Here is a 21289-nt window from a genome sequence, read left to right as displayed (position 1 = left end):
TCTGGATGATCGTACCCGAGGAGCGGCCGAGAAGACGAGACCTCCTGCCGTCTCCTCCCATTGTTCTCCTCGGCCCGGAGAAGAGAAGATGCGGAGATGAAACAGTAATTCCAGCCACAGCAAGACACCTGCAGGGCACCATCAGGTCACCGAGGCTGCAGAACACACACACACACACACACACACACACACACACGTGTGAATTGAATGGCGTGTTCTGTGACGCCTGTGAGCGCAGCCGTCCTGAAAAGCTCCTCGGACTCATTTCGGGGAATCGGGCATCAAGGAGGCGCTGAGTGGAGCTCCACCTTCTCCAGGCATCTGCGCAGGGTTCCTCAGGGTTCCTCAGGGTTCTCCAGGTTCCTCACACACTCCGAACACATCGACATCATCCAGTGAATGAAAGGGTGAACGGTTTTGTGTGTCTACATGACGTGTGAATGGATGAATGTTGTTTGTCTCTATATGACGGGTGAATGAATGAGTGAATGTTGTATTTCTCCAAACAAGGGTGGGCAAACTTTTTGGCTCAGGGGCCGCATCGACTTTTAAAATTTGAAATTTAAAATTTGTCAGCATAAGATACGCATCGACTTTTAACATTTGAAATTTCACATTTCAAATTTAAAATGTGAAATTTAAAATTTTGTCAGCATAAGATACACATCAACTTTCAAAATTTGAAATTAAAAATTTGAAATTAAAAATTTCAAATTTAAAATTTGTCAGCATAAGATACACATCGACTTTTAACATTTGAAATTTCACATTTCAAATTTAAAATGTGAAATTTAAAATTTTGTCAGCATAAGATACACATCGACTTTCAAAATTTGAAATTTAAAATTTGAAATTTAAAATTTTGTCAGCATAAGATACGCATCGACTTTTAACATTTGAAATTTCACATTTCAAATTTAAAATGTGAAATTTAAAATTTGTCAGCATAAGATACACATCGACTTTCAAAATTTGAAATTTAAAATTTGAAATTTAAAATTTGTCAGCATAAGATACGCATCGACTTTTAACATTTGAAATTTCACATTTCAAATTTAAAATGTGAAATTTAAAATTTGTCCGCATAAGATACACATCGACTTTCAAAATTTGAAATTTAAAATTTGAAATTTAAGATTTGTCAGCATAAGATACGCATCGACTTTTAACATTTGAAATTTAAAATTTGAAATTTAAAATTTGTCAGCATAAGATACGCATCGATACACATTTGAAATTTAAAATTTGAAATTTCAAAATTGTCAGCACAAGATACGATACGATCAAATAAAACGCAGGACATATCAGACTCGTCCGACATTGTCTGACATTTGCTTTGAAAATAAAACCAGCTTGGATTTGAAGGCGCTGACGTTTGCTAGCATTTCATGCACAAACCAGTTTTTTTCCCCCCTTGTAGCTTCACGTCCAGCTCATTCATAAATCCCAAAGACAATCTTTGTCATTCAGCTCAGGAAAATTCTCAAGTAGATCCAAAAATTGAAACAATCTCCTGTTTAAGCTCCAACATTCATTGATCCAACCGTTCAAGAACGAATTCCGTACCAAGCTCTGGTGGGCCGGATAAAAACACCGACGGGCCGGTTGTGGCCCGCGTGCCGTAGTTTTCCCGCCGCTGCTCTAAACGACGTGTGATTGGGTGAATGTCTACCTCCTCATACTGCCCTCTGATTGGTCCAGGAGGAACCCCAACCCCCTGCTCGACCCTGGGAAAAAAGCTCCCGAGACGATGAATGAATGAATGAACGAATGGATGAATGTTGTGTTTGCCTCCCAGGGAGTCACTGCTGAGCTTCTGGAACCTCCTCCGTGCTCATACTGTGCACGTAAACGACTGGAGAACACACACACACACACACACACACACAGTAATCCTTGCTGCGGGGGGGGGGGAAGCTTTAGCTAATGTTGAATTGATTAATTTAAGAATTCAGCTCATCGTAGACAAGCGACAAAGAAAGAGCCGGTCGTTCCGAGATGGATGACAAAACGGAGAAAAAAAAAAAAGTCCCGCCCGCCGCGCAAACGTCCACATAATGGCAGCTAAATGAGCCCTAACGGCTCCGCCGGGATGAGCAGAGCGCGAATCGATCGCGCTGATAAATCCGCCGCTGTTTCCGGCTCGGCTGCAACCACATCCATTCCGAGATATAACATTCGGCCGCCTTTTAACGGCCGGATTCGGGTCGGCGGCGACGACAGATGAGTTGTTCGCGTGGCGATATCGGGAGGAAAATGGATTTCCAGTCGTCCGGATTTAATTGTAATCACTTTTTTGTTATTCAAGGGGCGGAAATTCAAATGAGATAATGATCTTCTGCAGCTGCGCCATGAAAACAAACACGTGGATCCCATGATGGACGGATACTGGAGATGTTAAGGCAGGAGAACATGGAATGCAATCGCCTTTTAATGTCTTTCAGGAACACAAGAAAATGCTAATGCTGCTCCACGGTGAGGGAAACCAAAACAAAGGGGAAGCTAATGCAAGCATCTGCTACACGACGTAGTGAGATCTGCAGCGTCCTCCAGATCTTCTGCGCTCGCGTTAGCATACCGAGGTCGCGAGCGGCTTCTCGTCCGGGTTGGTTTTGCCGAGCGCCCACGGGAAAGTTTCTCCACCGGGATGGAGGACCTGATGTGCTTGGAGACTCCTTCAAAATACTGCATGACCTTCAGGAGTGCAACCGGTCTGTAGCCTCTGGGATCGGCTGCGGGTGGCTTTTTGGACGGAGGTGACTGGAGATGTCTTCAGGGATGGAGTGGCGGTGAAGAGCTCGTCAGAGAACCCAACCTGGTGGCTTTCCTGGGGTACCTGCATCCAGTGGGGTACAGTGTGTTCCTGGAGGTCAAATATACTCCAGAAGGTCTGGGAGAAACAGTCCTGTAGCTGGGAGTGAGGATGCTTGGTAGAGGTTGACCATGAGTGTTTCCTTAGCCTAGCTTGTAGGCCCTTAGCGGCATCCTCGCTTCTGTTTCTTGGTGATCCAGAGTGATCCCTGCGGTCTTGCTGTCCTTCCGGATGTCGTAGACTTTGTGAAACTGTCTGGATCTAGGGATTTTGGACCCCCTATTTTGGACCTCCTGTAGCTGAAGGTAGCCTGACATACTTCCAAAGAAGTACAAGTAGGAAACGGCACCAAACTGGACCCGAGCGCACCGGCTTCCCGGGGACGGAGAGAACCCAGGCAGGAGAACACGGAGAGAACCCGGGCAGGTAGAACCCGTTCCATGCTGCTTGAACGTTAGCGTAGGCAGCATCTGCAAGGAGAGGTTGAAGATCCTGACTGACGCGGTGGTTACCGCCTCCACCCCTTGATGGCGCCCGAATCAATTCGCCCCCGTGCTTGGCACCGCGTTGAAACCGTTGAATCCCCCGACAACTTCATGATGCCTGAAAAAAACCTGAGACATCCAAACCCCCTCATTGTGATCCAGGTAACGACTCTGATGGCGGGCAATCATCTGAGGCCCGAGAGCCCGGATGTACCACCTATATAATACAGAACATCGTGTCTCGCCGGCTCTCCTGAGTACAATCTAAGTGCTTCGTGATTGCCGGGGAGCTAAAGGGCATTGTCAGGAAAATCAATCAAAGAAAATCTGCAGCCTGAGAAAGAAAAGGGGAAATCGATGGCAGCCTCAGAAAGGTTCTCCTCTACAGCTGCTTTCTTCTCCGCATTTGTTGCTTTTGTTTTGTTTTGGATGCAATCCTGATCCGCCTGGGTACCTCTGGAAAAGCCTCTACATCTGTTTGAAAGCCCCAGGTTCTCATCAGTGCCCTGATCCTTCCCTTCTCCACACCCAGTCTGCTCATAGTTCACCAGATTGGCCAAGGGAGGAGCTTTCTTTGGGCGCGATCCCTTTATCCGTCCATTTACAGTTGGTCTGGAGGTGCTGCACGGCCTTGCAAGGGTGTCTGATGGATCATGGCGTCTTCTGCACTGGAGAGGCACAGTGCTGTGGTAACCCTGACAAAGTTTTATTTCTTGGTAAACTTCAGTTTTTGGGGTCACTGACAAATTACAACTTCTGCGTATCTTTCCTGTACGTTTGGCTAACAGTGCTTTATTTACACATTGGCAGCTGTGAGGATTTTAGGTACACCTACCAGACCGCCCTATTGACGATAGCTGCCAAATCCTGATGGCGCCAGAGATAACATAGCTTTATTTCTGGGTACACTAGGGCTTTTGGGGTCACCGACAAACTACAACTTCTGCGTCTCTTTTCTATGCATTTGGCAAACAGTGTCTTATTTACACATCGGCAATGGTCTTTAGGTACACCTACCAGAGTCACCTATTGAAGGGGGTTGCCTGACGGGACCACAGATGAAATTACTTTATGTCTGAGTAAACAACGGCTTTCGGGGTCTCCGACAAACTACAACTTCTGGGTCTCTTTCCTGTACATTTGGCAAACAGTGCTTTATCTATATATCAGCAGCTGCAAGGGTTTCAGGTACACCTACCAGAGCGCCCTATTTAAGATAGCTGCCAGACCCTGACAGCGCCACAGATAACGTTGCTTTATTTCTGGGTGAACTACTGTCAGGGTCCCTGACAACTTCTGTATCTCTTTTCTATGTGTTTGGCAAACACTGCCTCATTTGTAGGGTAGCTGTGGCTCAGCCGGTAGAGCAGGGCTTCCCTCCAATCAGAAGGTTGGCGGGGGGGATCCCAGTCTCCCCCTATCTCCATATCGAAGTGCCCTGAACCGCCCAGCTGCTCCCAATGGTCTGGGCATCACCTTGGCATGGCATTTCTGCCGCCATCTGTGCATGTGAATGGGTGAATGTGATTCATCGTAAAGGTGATAAAAGCGCCACATAAGTGGAGACCGTTTCTATAAATAGATCCTTTTCCATCCAGATCATTCGATGCATAGTCCACTCTCCTGTCCACTCGACATCTGGATCTCTCAGCGTTGTTCCCCAGAGCTAGCCGGCTAACTCCGAACCTCCTCTTGTCTGCCGTTCAGTGCAGACAAGGGGAGAGGAACCAAAAAACACTCCACCGGGAGCAATTAACTGGAGCTTCCGACTGTATAAACTATCGCTCCTCGCTCCCGTCCAACAAAGTCAGACCAAAACCGGCTTGAAAAGCAGGAAAAGCACCGCAAACGACGGGTGCTAATTAGCGTCCTTCAGACTGAAGATGTCAAAGGTCAAACCTGAAAGGCTGAACACTTGCAAGTCGTCACCGGGCAGACGGCCGCGGAGGGGGAACGCTCTCGTGAAAAAGGCGCCTCATTCGCCGGATTTTGACAGGAAAGGTCACGGGTCAGGGGACTTGCTCTGCCAAAGCTGATGGAGCAACGACTCTGCATTTAAAACGCCAGTTTGATACCCTTACATGGCTGTCGGGAACAGAAGTTGTATGCTCAAATGCAAAAGGAGGGGAGAAGAAGACAGCATGGCGTCGGTATAACCAGGAAGAGGAATCTCCGTCCATATCCTGCCATGGATTTAACGGCTGCACGGGCCACCACCATCACTTGCACTGCCTTTTTTTGGGTCTTTTTTTGGGACCTGTGAATTCTGTGCTGTCCTCTGGCGGATGGGTTGCTTAACAACCACGTGAAGCACTCATGGGAAGAATGCCGACAGCGACGCACCAACAAGTCCTCACTCCCGACGCCTCAACACGCCTGCTTTTGGGTGCAGCATCGGTGGAGGAACGCGATTCCTTGTTTACAACACAAATATGCGGAAAATACAAACTCCGCTTTTATTTAAGCTAGGTTGAGATACGGATACTGATGTTGATGTGGACGTGACGCTTCAGGTGGGTCGCAAAATGACAAGAAAGAGGTGTCCGATGCGTCGATATGTGACGATAAAGGAAATTTCACATTTCGTCAGCGTCTACGTTCACCCTCCTCTTCCTGCTAGCAGTTGCGCTCAAATATTCATTCGTTTGTTCATTCGTTGTATATCAGTGGCAGGCTGTGCAAGGCTTCAATAGTGCTCCATTTATCAATCCTCCATAACAGTTTCGTGGCTATAAAAACTATCTCATTATGCAGAAATGCAGTATAAAGAGCCGTTATACCGCAGAGATAACTCACCACTTTCATTGTGTCCCCGAAATGAAAGTTCTTGCTAGCCCAAAAAAAATTGGCATAGTCTATCGGTCTTTTTAAGGTATCCCTATTTCTCTTCACCTTTTCATTGTGGAGCTCTGTTTCCCTGGTTCACTCAGCTGTAGATCCACTGTGGTTTCCCCGAAAGTTTTGGACAGCACTTTAGGTGTCCAGGAGTCTTCTGGTGTAACTGATGGTAGCGTAGCCTTCTAGAAGGCCGTGGTGTCACAGCTCAACATCTAGTTGGTTGAAGCGACAGTTTCATTAACCCTTGCTAGCATGCCTGTGAATCTGATTCTGCAGGCCTCCAGGCACATTTCTTTGACTTTCCCCCTGCCTGGCAACAAATAACAGCTCAAATGTGATTGGTTAAATGCTTTAATATGAAAATACATGTCTGGAAGCAGCACAAACAGGGAAAAAGCTATGAAAGGAACTGGACTTCATGGAAAAAATATTTCCGTTCAAAAATAAAAAAATCAGTCTGTGATTTTAAAGCCAGCAGAGAAGGCCTTGCAGGCCCTGACGGCACTACCACTGTTGTAAATACAGCTTGTGTTACACCCAGGGTCTTGAGGGTCTCGAAGCATATCCAGGATAGCGAGAGGCGGGATTTAGAGACGTCCATTCACCCTCTCATTCATACCTCTGGACAATATAGGGTCTCCACTGAACCTCCTGTATGTTCTCCTGTGGGGAGAACATGGAGAGGGAATCCAACCGTGGACCTTCTCGCTTGTGAAGCAGAAGCGCTAACCGCTACGCCGCCGTGCCGCTCACGCTCTGAGATACCGGAGAAGAATAAATGTAACATATGTCAGGAGTATCAGCGTATCACCGGGCTGCAGCTAATCCTTCCCGCGACGAGCCGACAGCACATCTGTCTGGGAGTTAATCAACGCGGCACCTCGGTGGCGGCGGCGGCGGCGCTCATCAGCAGGGTGTTAATAAAATGGCTTTTTCGTAGCATATCATTCAGACCCCGCCTCCCTCTCCCTCCAACAAAGTGCCGGTGGTTTGTTAATCAAGTACGTCTCAGGGCTGCAAACTCAGCGGGAATTTGTAACGCCTGTCCGTAGATTAATTGAATGCAGGCAACACACACACACAAACACACACACACACACACACACACAATGTGCGACTGCAGCCGGCACTGAAAACCCCATTATATCTCTAATTCTGTGTTCTCCATCTTCCTCCAAAAGACTCCCTGACAACCCTGAATACTCCATGGAGGTCTCTATATGTGGCTTTTTGATTGACAGGTGGCATTTACATGCTAAGCCCCGCCTCCTGCCCCGTGTGATTGGCTGCAGCCGCTGACCTCTGTGGTTTCCCGGGTTACGGCTACTTAAAGGAATCCAGAAACATGTAGCCGGGATTCAGACGCTGATGTTCATCATCTCCAGTGAATCTGGCGTTGCCAGTGGTCTCCTCAAGAAGGACGGACAAAAGGGAAACATTGACTGGGTGCACAGGCAGGTAGCTGAGGAGATGCGGGGCGTGCAAACCTCGCAGATGCTCCATACGGGTAACAATTCAGAGCAAGATGAGACATGACCCCACCGAAGCAAACAGGAAGTAGCATGGCATCCCCCGACAGCCGATCCTGATTCGGGGCGAGGGGGCGCCGTTGAAGTCTTCAATGACCTCGACGACTGTTTCTGGACCAGGGGGGAGATGGACACTGAGGAGACCCCGCAGAGAAAACCTGGGGTAGCTTCTTCCTTAGCAAGAGCACTACATGCTCGCATAGAAGCATACCGTAAATGGCTGACAGGTGTCACTGTTGAAAGGTGGGGGGGGGGGATTGGTACTGGTCCAAGAGGCCTCAGGGACGCAACAAAAAGGTTTGTGCGTGCATGGGCAGGGCTTCTGTTGCACACCTGTGCAGATTTACCCGCTCGGTATGTAAGCAAAGGGCGTCTGCTTGGTACCTTTTTAGTGACGCATCACATCAGAGAGACCCAACCGAGGCAGCCTGGCGGCACAAGTCCAGAGAAATTACCTCGATTGTTCAGAGGGACTCTTATCTCGGAAGGGTACAAATCAGCCTTGAGGTTCGCTTAATAGATCCCTTCGCACATGCAAGTGGCCCGAGCCTGACCCAGAACGTGTCCTCCGCCATTCACTTCGGTTGTGTTCTGACGCTCACGCTTCGGCGGGACTACCTCCGTGGTCGTGGCATCCGGCGTGGAATGAGCCACATGGGAAGGTACTTCTCGATCTGTCCGTGGAGCAAGAAGGCATCCGAAGGTAGTGCCCCTGCCCCCGGACATACCGCCGGCGCTCATCTCAAACAGTCTGCGGCAGCTTTTTGCAGATGTTCGAAGAGGTTCGCTCGGGTCTGACCTTTCCTGCAAGGGCAACTCCATGAGTAGTCCAGTCCAGCAGTGCTCCCAGGTATCTGTCAGACCGTACCCTCCCCGTTGAGCTGATCTCCGCGTCTTCACAGAAATCTCCCATCAGGAGGATCGATGTCCATCGGCGAGCATCCATCAGCTCCCCCTCCCGTGCCGTGTAAGACACCACCCTCCTGAAGAAGAGAGGTCCCGAGCCATATTTCACTCCAGTCATGCCGCATTGCCTCCCCCAGAGGCCCGAGGCATTGGAAATCCATCCCGATAATAGGATTAGGGGCACAGCGATCGACCCGTCGCCACTCGGCCCTGAAACAAGACGAGCACGGGAGGACGTGGACATACCGGGAGATGACGGAGAGGCGTTGCCCGAGGACAGGAGGTGACAACACAGAGGGCTTGTTTGAACTCAACGTTGGGGAGGAGAACTTTGGGCCGTCTGAAGCTCGAAAACAAACCCTGCTAAAGGCGCAGTACCGACAGAAGTCGTGATGGGGCAGTGTTGTGCTGTATGCTCATGTGAGACATACAGAAGGAACAGAGAAGAAGAAAACCACCTGGTGTTGGAGAAGAGTCGTCCATCCACATGTGTTTTATGGCCGCTTTGGAGGTTCAATGGAGAACCTAAATTTCCAAGATGGGAGAATGGAAAGGTCCAGCCCCAAACTGTTCCCACAAAGTTGGGAGCATGGATTTGTCCAACATGTCTTGTTACGCTGAAGCTTTCAGAGTTCCTTTCACTGGAACTCAGGGGCCAAAAACAAGCCCACACCTTCCACCAAACTTCCCAATTGGCACAATGGAGTCAGACGAATCCCGTTCTCCTGGAAACCACCAAACCCGGACTCGTCCATCAGATCACCAGATGGAGAAGCGCAATTTGTCACTTCAGAGAAGGCGCCCCCACTGCTTTAGACTCCAGTGTCTGCGTTCTTTACCCCCCGCGCTTTGCATTGCACTTTGGATGCAGCTACTTAGCCATGGGAACCCATTCTATGAAGATCTCTGCGCACTCTTCTTGTACTCGTCTGAAGGCAGCATGAAGTTTGGAGGTCTGTAGCCATTGTCTGCAGAAAGTCTGCGACCTCTTGGTACCTCAGTACCTCTTGGTACCTCTTGGTACCCTGCTCCATCAGTTTACGTAGCCTACCGCTTTGTGGCTGAGTTACTGTCGTTCCCAAACACTGTGTCTTCTAATACAGACGACAGTTGGAATATTTAGGATTTAGCATCTGGGGATTTAGCATCTGGGGGTTTAGCATCCTCAGATGCTTGATTTTGTACATCTGTGGCCCTGGAACTGATTGGAACACCTGATTCCCATGATTTGGATGACCAAGACAATACTTTTAGCCATATAGTGCGTGTATTTAAAACAAATGATTGGATAGCAATTTGGCGAGCGACTCTGCAGGCTACCGGTGGCTCCTGAGCGACGCCACTGGACACCACGGAGTCAGAAACTGAACCCGCCGTCCTGAGCCGCCTCTCGGACGAGGGGCGAAACGTCCTCAAGACTCCGCAAGAACATTTCCAGGCACTCTCGGCCGTCACAATCAAAAACCAGGAACCGTCTGGCGGTGAGTGACATCATTATTGATCCCTGTCCAGTGTGTGTGTGTGTGTGTTGCTTGAGCCGCCGGAGGACATTTTTGTTTTTAAACAATACTGACAGTGTTTGCGGGTGGAATTAAGGCGTCGCCCGTCTGACACCGGACCGCCGGCGGCGTTATCGACCCCGCCGCTGAAAAGAAAAGCACATTGAGTTTTATTTCTAGCGTCTCACAATGTTGTTGCCGTTCCAGTGTGTGTGTGTGTGTGTGTGTGTGTGGGGGTCAAAAGGTCACACATGATGACCCCCATTTTTTGTTTCTTTTTTTTTTATCTCCCGGCAGCTGCAGGAAGAATGAACCTGGCGAGGAACGCGAGGAGGGGGTGGGGAGGAAGGTGGAGAAGCCAAAACAGAAGAACCCGCTGAGGTGTTCCTCAAAGCGCTCCTTCCACCTGTGTGTGACGCTGCAGGGTGTGTGTGTGTGTGTGTAGACTGTTGAAGATGAGGAGTGTGTGGGCGCTCTGCGTGTTTTTCAACGCCGCGTTGCAGCCGAGCAGCCTGCAGCCTTCGGTACCGGAGACAGGTGAGGGGATCCATATTAACTTTACCGGTGTGTGTGTGTGTGTGTGTGTGTGTTTTGACGCACTTTACATTCAAATTTTCAAGTTTGCGCTGAAATGCTAAGCTATCTGGACCCGGTTGCCATGGGGACGTGGCAGGTAGCCACAGGTGGATGCAGATATTATCTCATTCCCATTCTTTAACTATCTTGTGGCCACAAGATATGCGCGATTGCGAGTCCAGGCATCCGATTTTTGTTTTTCGCGTGAGATTTAAATGCTGAGGGCGCGTCTCCGGGCAGGTCGGAGCGGCGAGCCCGCGCTTCGTGTCGGATCTCGCCCCACGACGTGACGCGTCGCTCGGCGCCGCCAAGTCGTCGGAGGCTGCTCGGCGGCCATGACGGCGTTCCATCCGCCTCCTTCCTTTTCTTCCCTCCTCCTGAGTTTTACCGTGTCATAACCATATTTCTCCCCCGGCTTGTGTGTGTGTGTGTGTGTGTGTGTGTGTTGGGGGGGTCAGCAATTACGAGCCACCGTCGCAATAAAATAACAAGTGAGTTCCTTCCCCGGCCCGAAGGGCAGAAAAGAACATTGCTTCCAGTGACGTCGGTTTTCGCCGGCGGTACAAGACGTACTGTCGCGCTCAGAGAGAAGCGAGCGGTTGTTTTTTTTTTTCTAATGTGATAGCGGTCGGTCAAAGCCAGGCGTTGGTGTTTTCCCGTCCAGCCTGGAACTGCTGCGAAGGAGACCTCCTCCTCCTGCTGGACTCCTCCGGAAGCGTGGCCAACCACGAGTTCTCCCGCCTGCTGCGCTTCGCCGCCGACCTTCTCCGGCCGTTCAGGCTGGGCGCCGGCCACGTGCGCGTCGGGCTCCTGCAGGTGGGGACCGAACCCAAACTGGAGTTCGGTTTGGACGCGCACGCCGGCCAGGAGAGCCTGCAGAGGGCGCTGCGGGGCGTCGCGCAGCTGCAGGGGAGCACCAACACGGCGGCGGCGCTAGCGCTAGCCGAGCGGCTAATGGCGACGACGGGGACGAAGGCGCCGAAGGTCCTGCTGTGGCTGACGGACGGCGTGCAGCCCGGAGACGTGGACGGGCCGCTGTCGGAGCTGAAGGCCCTCGGGGTTTCCGTTCTCGCCGTTTCCACCGTGCACGGGAACTTCCAGGTGCTGCAGCGAGCCGTGTCCCCGCCCCCGGAGTCCCACCTGTACTCGGTGGACTTCGAAAGCATCGACATCATCACCCGGGACGTGCGGGACGCCATCATCAGTACGTCCGAGGTCTTCAGGAAGTCGAGTTTGACGTTTTTAACAGGAAGGTTGATCCGATGTGACGTCCGCCCGCAGGGATAATCCAGGCCGAGCGGCTGCGCGTGGCTAACGTGACGTCCCGCAGCGCCGTGGTGCAGTGGCGTCCCGTTCTGAGCGGCGACAGCGGCTTCTACGATTTCCGGTACCGGGCGGAGGGGACGGCAGACGGCGAGACCTGGCGGATTCTCCCAGGAAACACCGTCAGGATAAAGCTCGACAACCTGCAGCCCCTGACGACCTACACGGCCTCCCTCCGCCCGGAGTCCAACCAGAGGCTGTTCGACAAACTCTCCGTCAGCTTCACCACCCTCCCCGGTGAGGCTCGACACACACACACACACACACACACACACACACACACACACACGATATTTTATTTATGTGGCGCCAAATCACATGTAGAGCAAGTTGGGAAACCTAGGGTTCCTCCAGGAGCGATAACTTAGCGACAGCGGCAAGGATGCAATCTCGTGTAGGCTAATTGCTACATGCTAATAGCTGGCATGATGCAATAATAGCTTAAATATTCATCCTGCCTGGTGAGATGCTGTGGTAGATCAAGCCACGCCCCCTGGGAACCTGTCCAATGAGAACCCGCGGAGTAGATATGAGGTTCCTTCAGGATAGGAAGTGTGGAGATCATTGGAGATCCCTCAGCAGCCGATGGTAGCATCACTAGGGGCTAGGCTAATGCTAACTATCTCAAAAAGAAAGGTTTGAAGTATCTTCGCAAATAAAGAGTGTCCACCATCCTGGATGGAGATCAGTAGACGGTTCCACAGAAGAGGAGCTCGGTAACTGAACGCCCTCAGGTAGCCCTGCGTCCTGGGAGCATGGAGATCTGACCTGGTGGAGCTCTTAAAGATATGAGGCCAGAACTTTAACCGTTGTGAAAATCCTAATCCTCAACCCGATTCCTTTCTCCCAGAGGTTGTAACCCCAGCGGTGGTGTCGGTGTCCCACCCCGGTCCAGGTCAGACCCGTGTGAGCTGGGGCCCACTGCTGCCGGACCTGGTCCGGGGGTACAGGGTGGAGTACGGAGCGCTCCCGGGGGGTCGGGTCCAGACCGTGACGGTGCCGGGACATCTGAACTCCACCCTGCTGACGGGCCTGGAGCCGGGAACCGAGTACCTGATCACGGTCAGCGCAGTCTACGTGACCGGGGCGGAGAAGGCCATGTCCGTAAGAGCTTGCACCCAGGAAGGTACAAGTCCACCCGTCCCGAGTCGCGTTTAGCCCGAAGCTCAAGTTGAAAGCTGACCTCACTTCCCTTCAACCCGCAGCTCCTCCCGCCCTGCCCGACCTCCAGCTGACCCCCGCCGAGAAACATGGAGCGCTAGTGAGCTGGCGCTCCCCTCTTACCGCCCCAAGAGGGTACTGGCTCAGCTGGGAGCAAGACGACTCCGTGGCCTCCGTCTACCTGGCGGCCTCCTCCCGGTCGACACGCCTCGCAAACCTGCGCCGAAATAGCCGGGTTTGTGTTTCCCCCGTCTACAGCTCGGGTAGGGGAGTCGGGCTGTGCTGCGCCGCTCAGGAGCTAAGAGGTTAGCCGACGTGAAGGATCGCAGATGCGGCATGTAGTTTTTAGGTTTCCCTCCTTGTAATCCGAAGACAAACGTTTCAAGGTTGCGCGGGCGGTTGGACGCTCTGGCGACGGTCCTCTTGTTCATCTTTGCCGGGACCTCAGAGGGTTCCTTTACGTGAATTAATCAATAAAAGACCAACGCACGTTCCAGGCGCTAGTTGGAGGGGAATTTAAACATAAGAAACTTCCAGATGGAAATGCAAACAAATAAATGCTCACCAGGTTGTTAATATTACTCGCATACAGGTTTGTGATGCTAGCATTGTATGAGCGCGCGGGTAAGTAATGTTAGCATTATAAGAGCACTAAGGTCGGTAATGTTAGCTTTGTACGAGCGCGCGGATAAGTACTGCTAGCATTATAAGAGCACTAAGGTCGGTATTGTTAGCTTTGTAGGAGCTTGTTAAACATGTTAGCATGCAGGTCACTGATATTAGCTTTGTATGAGCACCCAGGTTGCTAACATTGGCTTTATACGAGCGTGAAGGTCAATAATGTTAGCTTGTAGGTCGCTAATATTAGCTTTGTATGAGCGCCCAGATTACTAACATTGGCTTTATACGAGCGTGAAGGTCAGTAATGTTAGCGTGTAGGTTGCTAATATTAGCTTGAATGGAATGCCGGTCGCTAATGTTAGCTTTGTACGAGCACGTCGGTCTTTGTGGTGGTGCTGATGAGGAAATAAATATGATTCTGATGTTTAAATTCAATTACATTAATTCGCTTATCAAACTTACTTAAAATGTTTCTCCTTCCAATACCGATTAACTTGATTAATTAATCACAAAGTCTCTAACGTTAGCTTGGTGTGAGCTTGGTTTGTCTGTGTCATGGACTGATGGGGAAATAAACAAGATTCTAAGGTTTGAAATTCAAGCATATTCATTCGTTCATCAAACGAATCAAAGGTGATTAAAGTGTGATTAATTTATTCTAATCTCTGCAATTAATTCATCCCCTCCCTTATATTTACTTGACGCCTTATTTTGCATTTGACTTGACATTTTCTATTATTCGTTCGTATGTATCTGTTTATCCTGTGCATAAGTCCACGTGGAGGCGGAGCCAATCCCCGCCGCCATTGGGGCAGGAGGCGGGGTTTAGCTGTGCGAGTCCGCCGTCATTCGGTTCTTACGTTTGAGCTTCTTCTAATTCAATCCCGCGTCTGTATTTTGACCCGGGAATGATCTGAGTCTGACGTTCTCAGACTCGAGGTGCTCCAGAGCTGCGATGAAAATACGACTTTAATAAACGCGCCGATGCCTCCTCGTGAATCGTGGTGGACTTTCCGTCTTTATTTAGCCAGGACTGGAAGCTTCTGTGAATTCCAAGGCCTGGAGCTGCTATGTCGGCCTCACGGGGGGGCCTCGGAAGATTAAAAACTATAAACCAAACAAATGTACCTTAAGTCTTGCTGACTGGAGCTGTTTTAGTCGGAAACGGAGAGAGGTACCGTCCCTGTCCAGCACAACGGGTATGGAATGAAGGTCTTGTGATGCAAGGACCATCCAGGGCGTCTTTTTCTATCTATGCCTCCAAAAAATAGGAAACTCAGCGCTATCTGGGATTCTGTTTGTTCTGGCTCCACTTAGTGGCTACTTGCTGTTATCGCAAGATGAGAGTTGATATCCAGGAGACGAAGCACTGGATGTTCTGGAGAAGTCGTGCAATGCTCCCTAGAGGTGGTCTACGTTCCCTGCATGGCTTTAAGGAAACGTACCGAAGGGTAGCGTTCTCTCTGGAAAACATGCCCAAAATTGGGACACACCTGAGGACTACAGGACGGAACTCCGGGAGGAACAAATGCAGAATATTCCCTTCTGGGTCTTTACACCATGTTCCCTGAAAATCAAGTGCCGCTACAGGAGGTACAATGGAACCAACCGCTCTTGTTCTTCATTAGACCCCGCTTCTTGTACCCATGGTACAAATTTGGTGTCATATTTGGGAAAAAAAACCTCCGGTTGTCCGTTTGCAGGTGTGGTGTACCCAAATCCACCCGAGGCGAATAGCATACATGTCAGTGTACAAACAAACCCCCGCGAGACGACCCGGTGACACTGCAAAGGAAGCACATTTCTAGCAGGGCAGCTGATTAATCACTTGTGTTTTCATTAACTCCTCCTCCCCCGGGGAGAACATAGTCTTGGTTTCAGGGACTCGACCGGGATCTTCTCTCCGGGAGGCTCAGTCTGCCCGAGTCGGAGCGGAAGATGTAGCCCCGGAAGGATCCGGGCACTCTTCACCAATCTGGCCACCAAGCGATTAGACACCATGGTCGACCCCATGGAGGAGGGTCTGGAGACCGAGCTGGTGGGGATGGGGCTCCGCGTGGAGGTGTCCCCCATCCAAACCGCTTTCTACATCCTCCTGGTGATGCTGGGGATCCTGGGAAACACCGTCGTGATCGCCGTGATCGGCAAGAGCGTCTTCACGGATCGAATCGGCGGACGCAACTCCGACATCATCATCATCAACATGGCTTTGTCCAACCTGCTGGTGTCGGTGATGAGGAACACTCTGCTGGTCATCTCCGACACTGGACTGGAGGTAGGGCTGATATTTGGACTCTCCGTGAAGAGTGCTGTTCTGTAGATCGATGGCTCTTTTCGCTGGAAATGCTCATTTCTTTTCCCAGCTGTACTCCTCCAAGGAGTGGTGTCAGTTCCTGATGGGGGTCTGGGTGTGGCTTCGCTCGGTCAACGTGTGGTCCACGCTTTTCCTCAGCGCCTTCCACCTCCAGACCCTGAGGCGAGTGGCCCCGGTCATCGGCAACCTCCACGGGCCCCGCGGGGCTCCGAAGGTCCTCCTGCTCAGCTTGGGTCTCATCTGGTTGCTCAACCTCATTTACTCCATCCCTGCTCATATCTTCTCCACCAGCGGGAACGTGAACAGCACAGAGGTAGAGCCCGGTTCCACCAGACCTTCAGTTTTTCGTTTTTAAGCGTGCGACCCTTCTATTCTTAAAATTCAAACCGGAAAGCGCTCGGTGTATTTACCGGAAAAAATAGATCCCGATGGGAGAAGTGCTCCCCTAGTGAATGTGGTCTCGTTTCCTGGACCCACTTTTTGGGTTTGTCCTTGCTCCAGGTTCAGTCCCACCACCGAGCGGGCTTTCCTCCTTATCTTGTTGAGCCTGTTGACCTCACCGGTCCTGACACCGCCCCACCAGAGCGCTACACCGAAGAAGACCGCACTGGCTACCATAGACCTGTAGAAGGTCTTGAGGAGCTACAGATGCCAAACCACTTGGTCTCCTGCCCTGACCCTTCCTGTAGAGGGCATCAATGCTGTGCGACCACTCCAATTTATTGTTGATGTGGACCCCAAGGTACTTGTAGGAGTCCACTATCTCTTCACCCTGGACGGTGATCGGTACCCGTCTCCTCCGGATTCTTCCGGAAGTCCAATTTTCTTTTGCCACAACAAACTAATGATCTTATTTTGTAGCAGGCAGTGAAAGAGGAAAATAGAAAATGGATAGTTCAGGCGGACAACGACAAATGGTTTGTAATATTTATTCATGATGGATTTGGTGGCAAAGTAGAAAATTTGGATCTTGTTCGACATCGATCAAACACGGGAGGTTCTCCGCCCGGCTTTTGGTAGAAGAGGGAACTCTTTTAATCGTCTGTCTTCATCAAACTTTTTGCAGTTCTTTGAACCTTTTAAGAAATAAAACCTTTTTTAGGTGCATCTGCGGGACCATATGAGGTCCTACTCCGAAGCAGGATCCATCCGATGTATCGGTGATTCGTGGACCTCATAAGGCACTCCCATTCTAGATTCTTTTCATGGTCAGATGTTTTCTTGCGTCCAAGCCGACCCTCGAAGAGGTCCTGTTTCGTCGTTCCAGAGGAAGGCGCTAACGGATTAGCTATCCTCGCTGTATCCGGATACTCTCCCTCTGCCTCCTCCTCAGACCCTGATGCTGGTGAGCAGCACAACGCGTCCACTTTTAGGCTGCGTATGGAACTTCCCCACCATCTACAGCGGCCTGGCCTACGCCACCACCTCCATGGTGATCCACGAGACCATCCCCATCATCCTCATGGCCATCACCAACCTGGGCTCGCTCTACACGCTCTACATGCACGGGAAAATGCGCAGCTCGGCGCAGAACACGCCAAACATAAAGCGTGTGCCGGCCGAGAGACGGGCGGCCAAGGTGAGGACCTTTCCACGACACCTTTGTCCGTGTCGATAGGGAACCTTGATTTCCGAGGTAGGATCAGCAGGGAGGTAGCCTAGCGAACATCACGCAAGCGAGGGGACGGTTTGATGGTTTTTAGAAAGAAGAGCGGCTTCACTCCGTCCATTAATGGAGCTTAGACATAAAGTGTAGCATACGGTACGTTTAGCAACAGTAACATTAAGGGTGTAGCCAGTAAGCTAAGCTAAGGCTAGCCCAGGAGTCGGCAACCCGCGGCTCTTTCATCTTTACACTTCGGCTCCGAGTGGCTTGGGAATATAAATGATACATATTTAATTGAAGTATATTTCATTTGTGTTAATTCCTTTTTTTAACTTTTAGTTGGAAGATTATTGTGATCTTGAAATATTAAATAAAATTATATTGATTATTTTTCGCCGCTCAAAATAACGTCACCCTCGCGGGAGCCGGTATACCCGCCAGCCGGTAAAGTCCCGATTTATCAGATGCTGTGCGCAGAAGTTCGGGAGCAGAAGTCCCATAAACCAGGTAAAATTAATATTTATGAAGATATTTTGCAAATATTTATTTTTTATTGTTTACTGACCCGGTGATTTTTTTCCCGATTTATTTTTAAAATTCAAGTCAAGGCTCCGCTAAACGCTCTGAAAGCTCAAAATGAGTTCATTGCATAAATAAAATTTAATTTTCTCTGTAATACTTTGTGAATTTCAGAAGCAACACACGACACACTTGTTTATACAAAGTGTAAAGGTAATAAAAAGCAATATATACAGTGGTACCTTTATTTTAGACGTCAAAAAGTAATTGCGGCTCCCAGTGTTTTCCTTTCCGAGGAAACCGGGTCCAAATGGCTCTTTGGGTGTTACGGGTTGCCGACCCCTGGGCTAGAAGAACAAATTAAAAACTTCTTTTCCTTTGGGCTTTTCCCTTCAGCGAACCTTCTTTTATCCAGCCCGCCAAACTATTTTCTCTGAGTATTTTTCAACCAATATTGAATTTATAAACTCCTTACTCTTCCCTTTTGTTTAATTTTGTACAGATGATTACGTTCCAAATAATATCGGTACACGATCAATGATTTTAAAGTTCAAGTAAATTGCCCCAAAAAATGTAAATATTTAAATTACGATTTTCCTTTTGTTCCATTTACATCCATCCATAAATGGAGTTTAGCCATAAAATACAGCATAAGTTAGATTTAGCAACACATTGTAGCTTTAACCTCCTCCGCCCATCTCCTTCGAAATATGAAACTACTTTATTGATTCACGTCATTTAAAAAACGGGTTCATTAAAATGGATTAATTTGGAATTCGAGCCAATTAAGTTTCGCAATTCGGTTACTGCCGCAGGTGATCTTGGCGCTCATCATGCTCTTCATCGCCTCCTGGGGCACCAGCATCATATCCGTCAACTACTTCAACTACAACCGCGGCTCGTCGGCGGAGTTCCTCCTGGTCATCGCGCGCTTCGCCAACATCATCTTCATCGCCATGTCGCCCGCCGTCCTTGCCGTCGGCCACCGGCGGCTGCGTTCCTTCATCAAGTCGGCGCTCTCCAACTGAAGAACCAAAGGTTTCTGGCGGAGCTTCACGCCCAAGCCTTCTGTTTCGCATTGACGGTTGGGAAAATAAAACGTCATACATTTTGGTTTTGGAAGATACGTACATTTTTTAGGTCGGAGGCGAAGGAGATGATGGTCGGCAAGCTTGCGCTGCCTCTTCATTTTTGTGTTCTGCACATCTTGCAGATGGTCTCCGCAAACCAGGAAGTGGAATCTGATTAACCGTCCCTCTGTGATTTGTTGCTCCGTTAGCGTAACGTCTCTCTCGCTCAAGAAAAGAGATTCTGTTGGCATCTGTTGGTGATTCGTTCGTTCGTTCGTGTGTTCGTTTGTTCGTTTGTTTGTTCGTTTGTTCGTTATCTGCACCAATCCCTGCTGTGATTGGGCGAGGGTTCACCCTGGACCAATCACAGGGTCACGTATAGAGGCATACAAGTACTCACCCTCTCATTCCCACCTCTGAACGAAAGAACCTGCACGTGTTTGGACGGTTGGAGGAACCCGGAGAACCTTGAGGAACCCCACGCAGACATGAGGAGACCCCAGAGGAAGGAGTGCAGGGAACCACCTCGGCCCTCACGTGGGTGAAGCATCTTTTTTCTTCCCTTGAACGTCAAAAACGGTCTGTGTCCGTTTGCCCGGCTGCGATTTAGCCCCGATAGCCACGGACCACCCCAGCATCATGGCCGCGATCTTCCTCCTCAGCTTGCCGTGGCCCAGGGCGACCACCATGGGGCTGAAGCCCACGAACACCGAGGCGGAGAAGTGGGATACGGTCAGGAGACCCTCGGCGTGGTGCCCTCCGTCGTGGTTGTAGTAGGTCACCGCCGCCACCTGCAGCGCCCAGCAAACCACGAAGAGCAACACCAGGGACATGATCACCTGAGCCGCCTTGCGCTCCGTGGATACGTGCTTGTCCAGCTCGCCGTGGGCGGGGCCGTCGGCGACAGCGACCGCCCTGATGTGCCTGGCCAGGGCCTGCAGCGTGGCCAGGTTGGTGCAGACCATCAGCAGCAACGGCAAGACCTCGTTGAGGACCAGCGAGGCGGAGGCGAACGCCGCGCCCTGGGAGGCGGACGGGAACTCCCAAATGCAGCCCAGCAGAGGCCTGGTGGTGCAGCTGATCACCATCAGCTCCACCGTGGCGTTGCCGTGAACGTGGGTGGTGTAAACCAGCGCGGGGGCGGAGAAAGCTAGGTTAGCCGCCCAAACCAGACCCAGGACCGCCCAGACCCGCCGCCGCTCCCGCCGCTGCGCCAGCGGCCCGAAGGCCACGCGTTGCCTCCTCAAGGTGGTGCAGTGGAACACGCTCAGCGCAAGGGTCACCCAGCAGCCCACCGCCCGCCACCACACCCACAGCAGCATGAAGACCCGGCACCAGCCCGGGGACAGGGACACGTCCAGGCCCAGGTCGGACACAAAGATGGGCACGGTGCGGAAAAGCGAGGTCAGCAGGTTCGCCAGGGAGAGGTGCACCAAGATGGTGTCGGAGGCGGGGAGGCGGCGGGACCGATTCTTGGCCTGAAACACCTGCGATCGAACGGCAAGACCTTTAGCAAACGCATGGCTAACGTGCTAACGAGAAGAAGAAGCCGGTCTCACCACATGGATGACGACGATGTTCCCCAAGATACCGGAGAAAACCAAGAGCCCGAATAAGATGGCGTCTACGGTCAGGACCTCTGACATGGTGTCAGGCGCATGGCGACGCAGCTTCGAGCTTCGAGCTTCTTCTCCGTCGGTTATATACGTGCGCGCACGCACAGTCGGTTGATCCCATGCTGACTCGGCTCAGGGTCGATTTCATCCGACTGGCGTGGGCAGGCATTTTCCACAGGTTTACTTCCACGCCATCGGCCAACCGGAAATGCAGCGCCGCCTTCTCACCTCCTCATGTTGAATGCTAACATTTGGTGTTCCAACTGCGGTACCACGAGAGACCCCCCCGGTCTTCTCTTTAGTTTAGCGACGGCTAGCATCAGTCATACAAGCTCGCGCAGATCTGACAGGTCGTCCCCCGTGGGCCGCAGGTGCCGAAGCAGCGCGACCGATGCAGCGTTTTCCTCCAATTAG

General features: G+C 50.8%; 3 protein-coding genes across 3 annotated transcripts; 2 read left to right on the top strand and 1 right to left on the bottom strand.

Annotated features, from left to right (window-relative positions):
* The first annotated feature begins 9981 nt into the window (after positions 1-9981).
* Positions 9982-13440, top strand: LOC147221956 (von Willebrand factor A domain-containing protein 1-like). Its single transcript, XM_086168833.1, has 6 exons — positions 9982-10051; positions 10367-10606; positions 11310-11849; positions 11927-12205; positions 12819-13094; positions 13174-13440. The coding sequence occupies exons 2-6, from the start codon at positions 10525-10527 to the stop codon at positions 13437-13439; spliced, it is 1443 nt and encodes a 480-aa protein (XP_086024959.1). The 5' UTR covers positions 9982-10051; positions 10367-10524; the 3' UTR covers position 13440.
* Positions 13441-15723: 2283 nt separating this feature from the next.
* LOC147221955 (olfactory receptor class A-like protein 4) lies at positions 15724-20011 on the top strand. The gene is made up of 5 exons (XM_086168834.1): positions 15724-16025; positions 16114-16377; positions 17398-17643; positions 19005-19227; positions 19687-20011. Exons 1-4 carry the CDS (start codon positions 15750-15752, stop codon positions 19215-19217), a joined length of 999 nt encoding a protein of 332 aa, XP_086024960.1. The 5' UTR covers positions 15724-15749; the 3' UTR covers positions 19218-19227; positions 19687-20011.
* ora4 (olfactory receptor class A related 4) lies at positions 19793-20905 on the bottom strand. The gene is made up of 2 exons (XM_086168918.1): positions 20819-20905; positions 19793-20746 (listed from the first exon to the last, which is right to left on the bottom strand). Exons 1-2 carry the CDS (start codon positions 20903-20905, stop codon positions 19793-19795), a joined length of 1041 nt encoding a protein of 346 aa, XP_086025044.1.
* Positions 20906-21289: the final 384 nt, after the last annotated feature.

The sequence above is a fragment of the Fistularia commersonii genome, chromosome 21 (assembly GCF_037954325.1).
Source record: "Fistularia commersonii isolate RoL2024-O1a breed Wild chromosome 21, RoL_Fcom_v1.0, whole genome shotgun sequence".
In the NCBI taxonomy this organism is placed as follows: domain Eukaryota; kingdom Metazoa; phylum Chordata; class Actinopteri; order Syngnathiformes; family Fistulariidae; genus Fistularia; species Fistularia commersonii.
The sequence above is the reverse complement of the archived record's forward strand: the minus strand, read 5'-3'. Positions and strand labels throughout refer to the sequence as shown.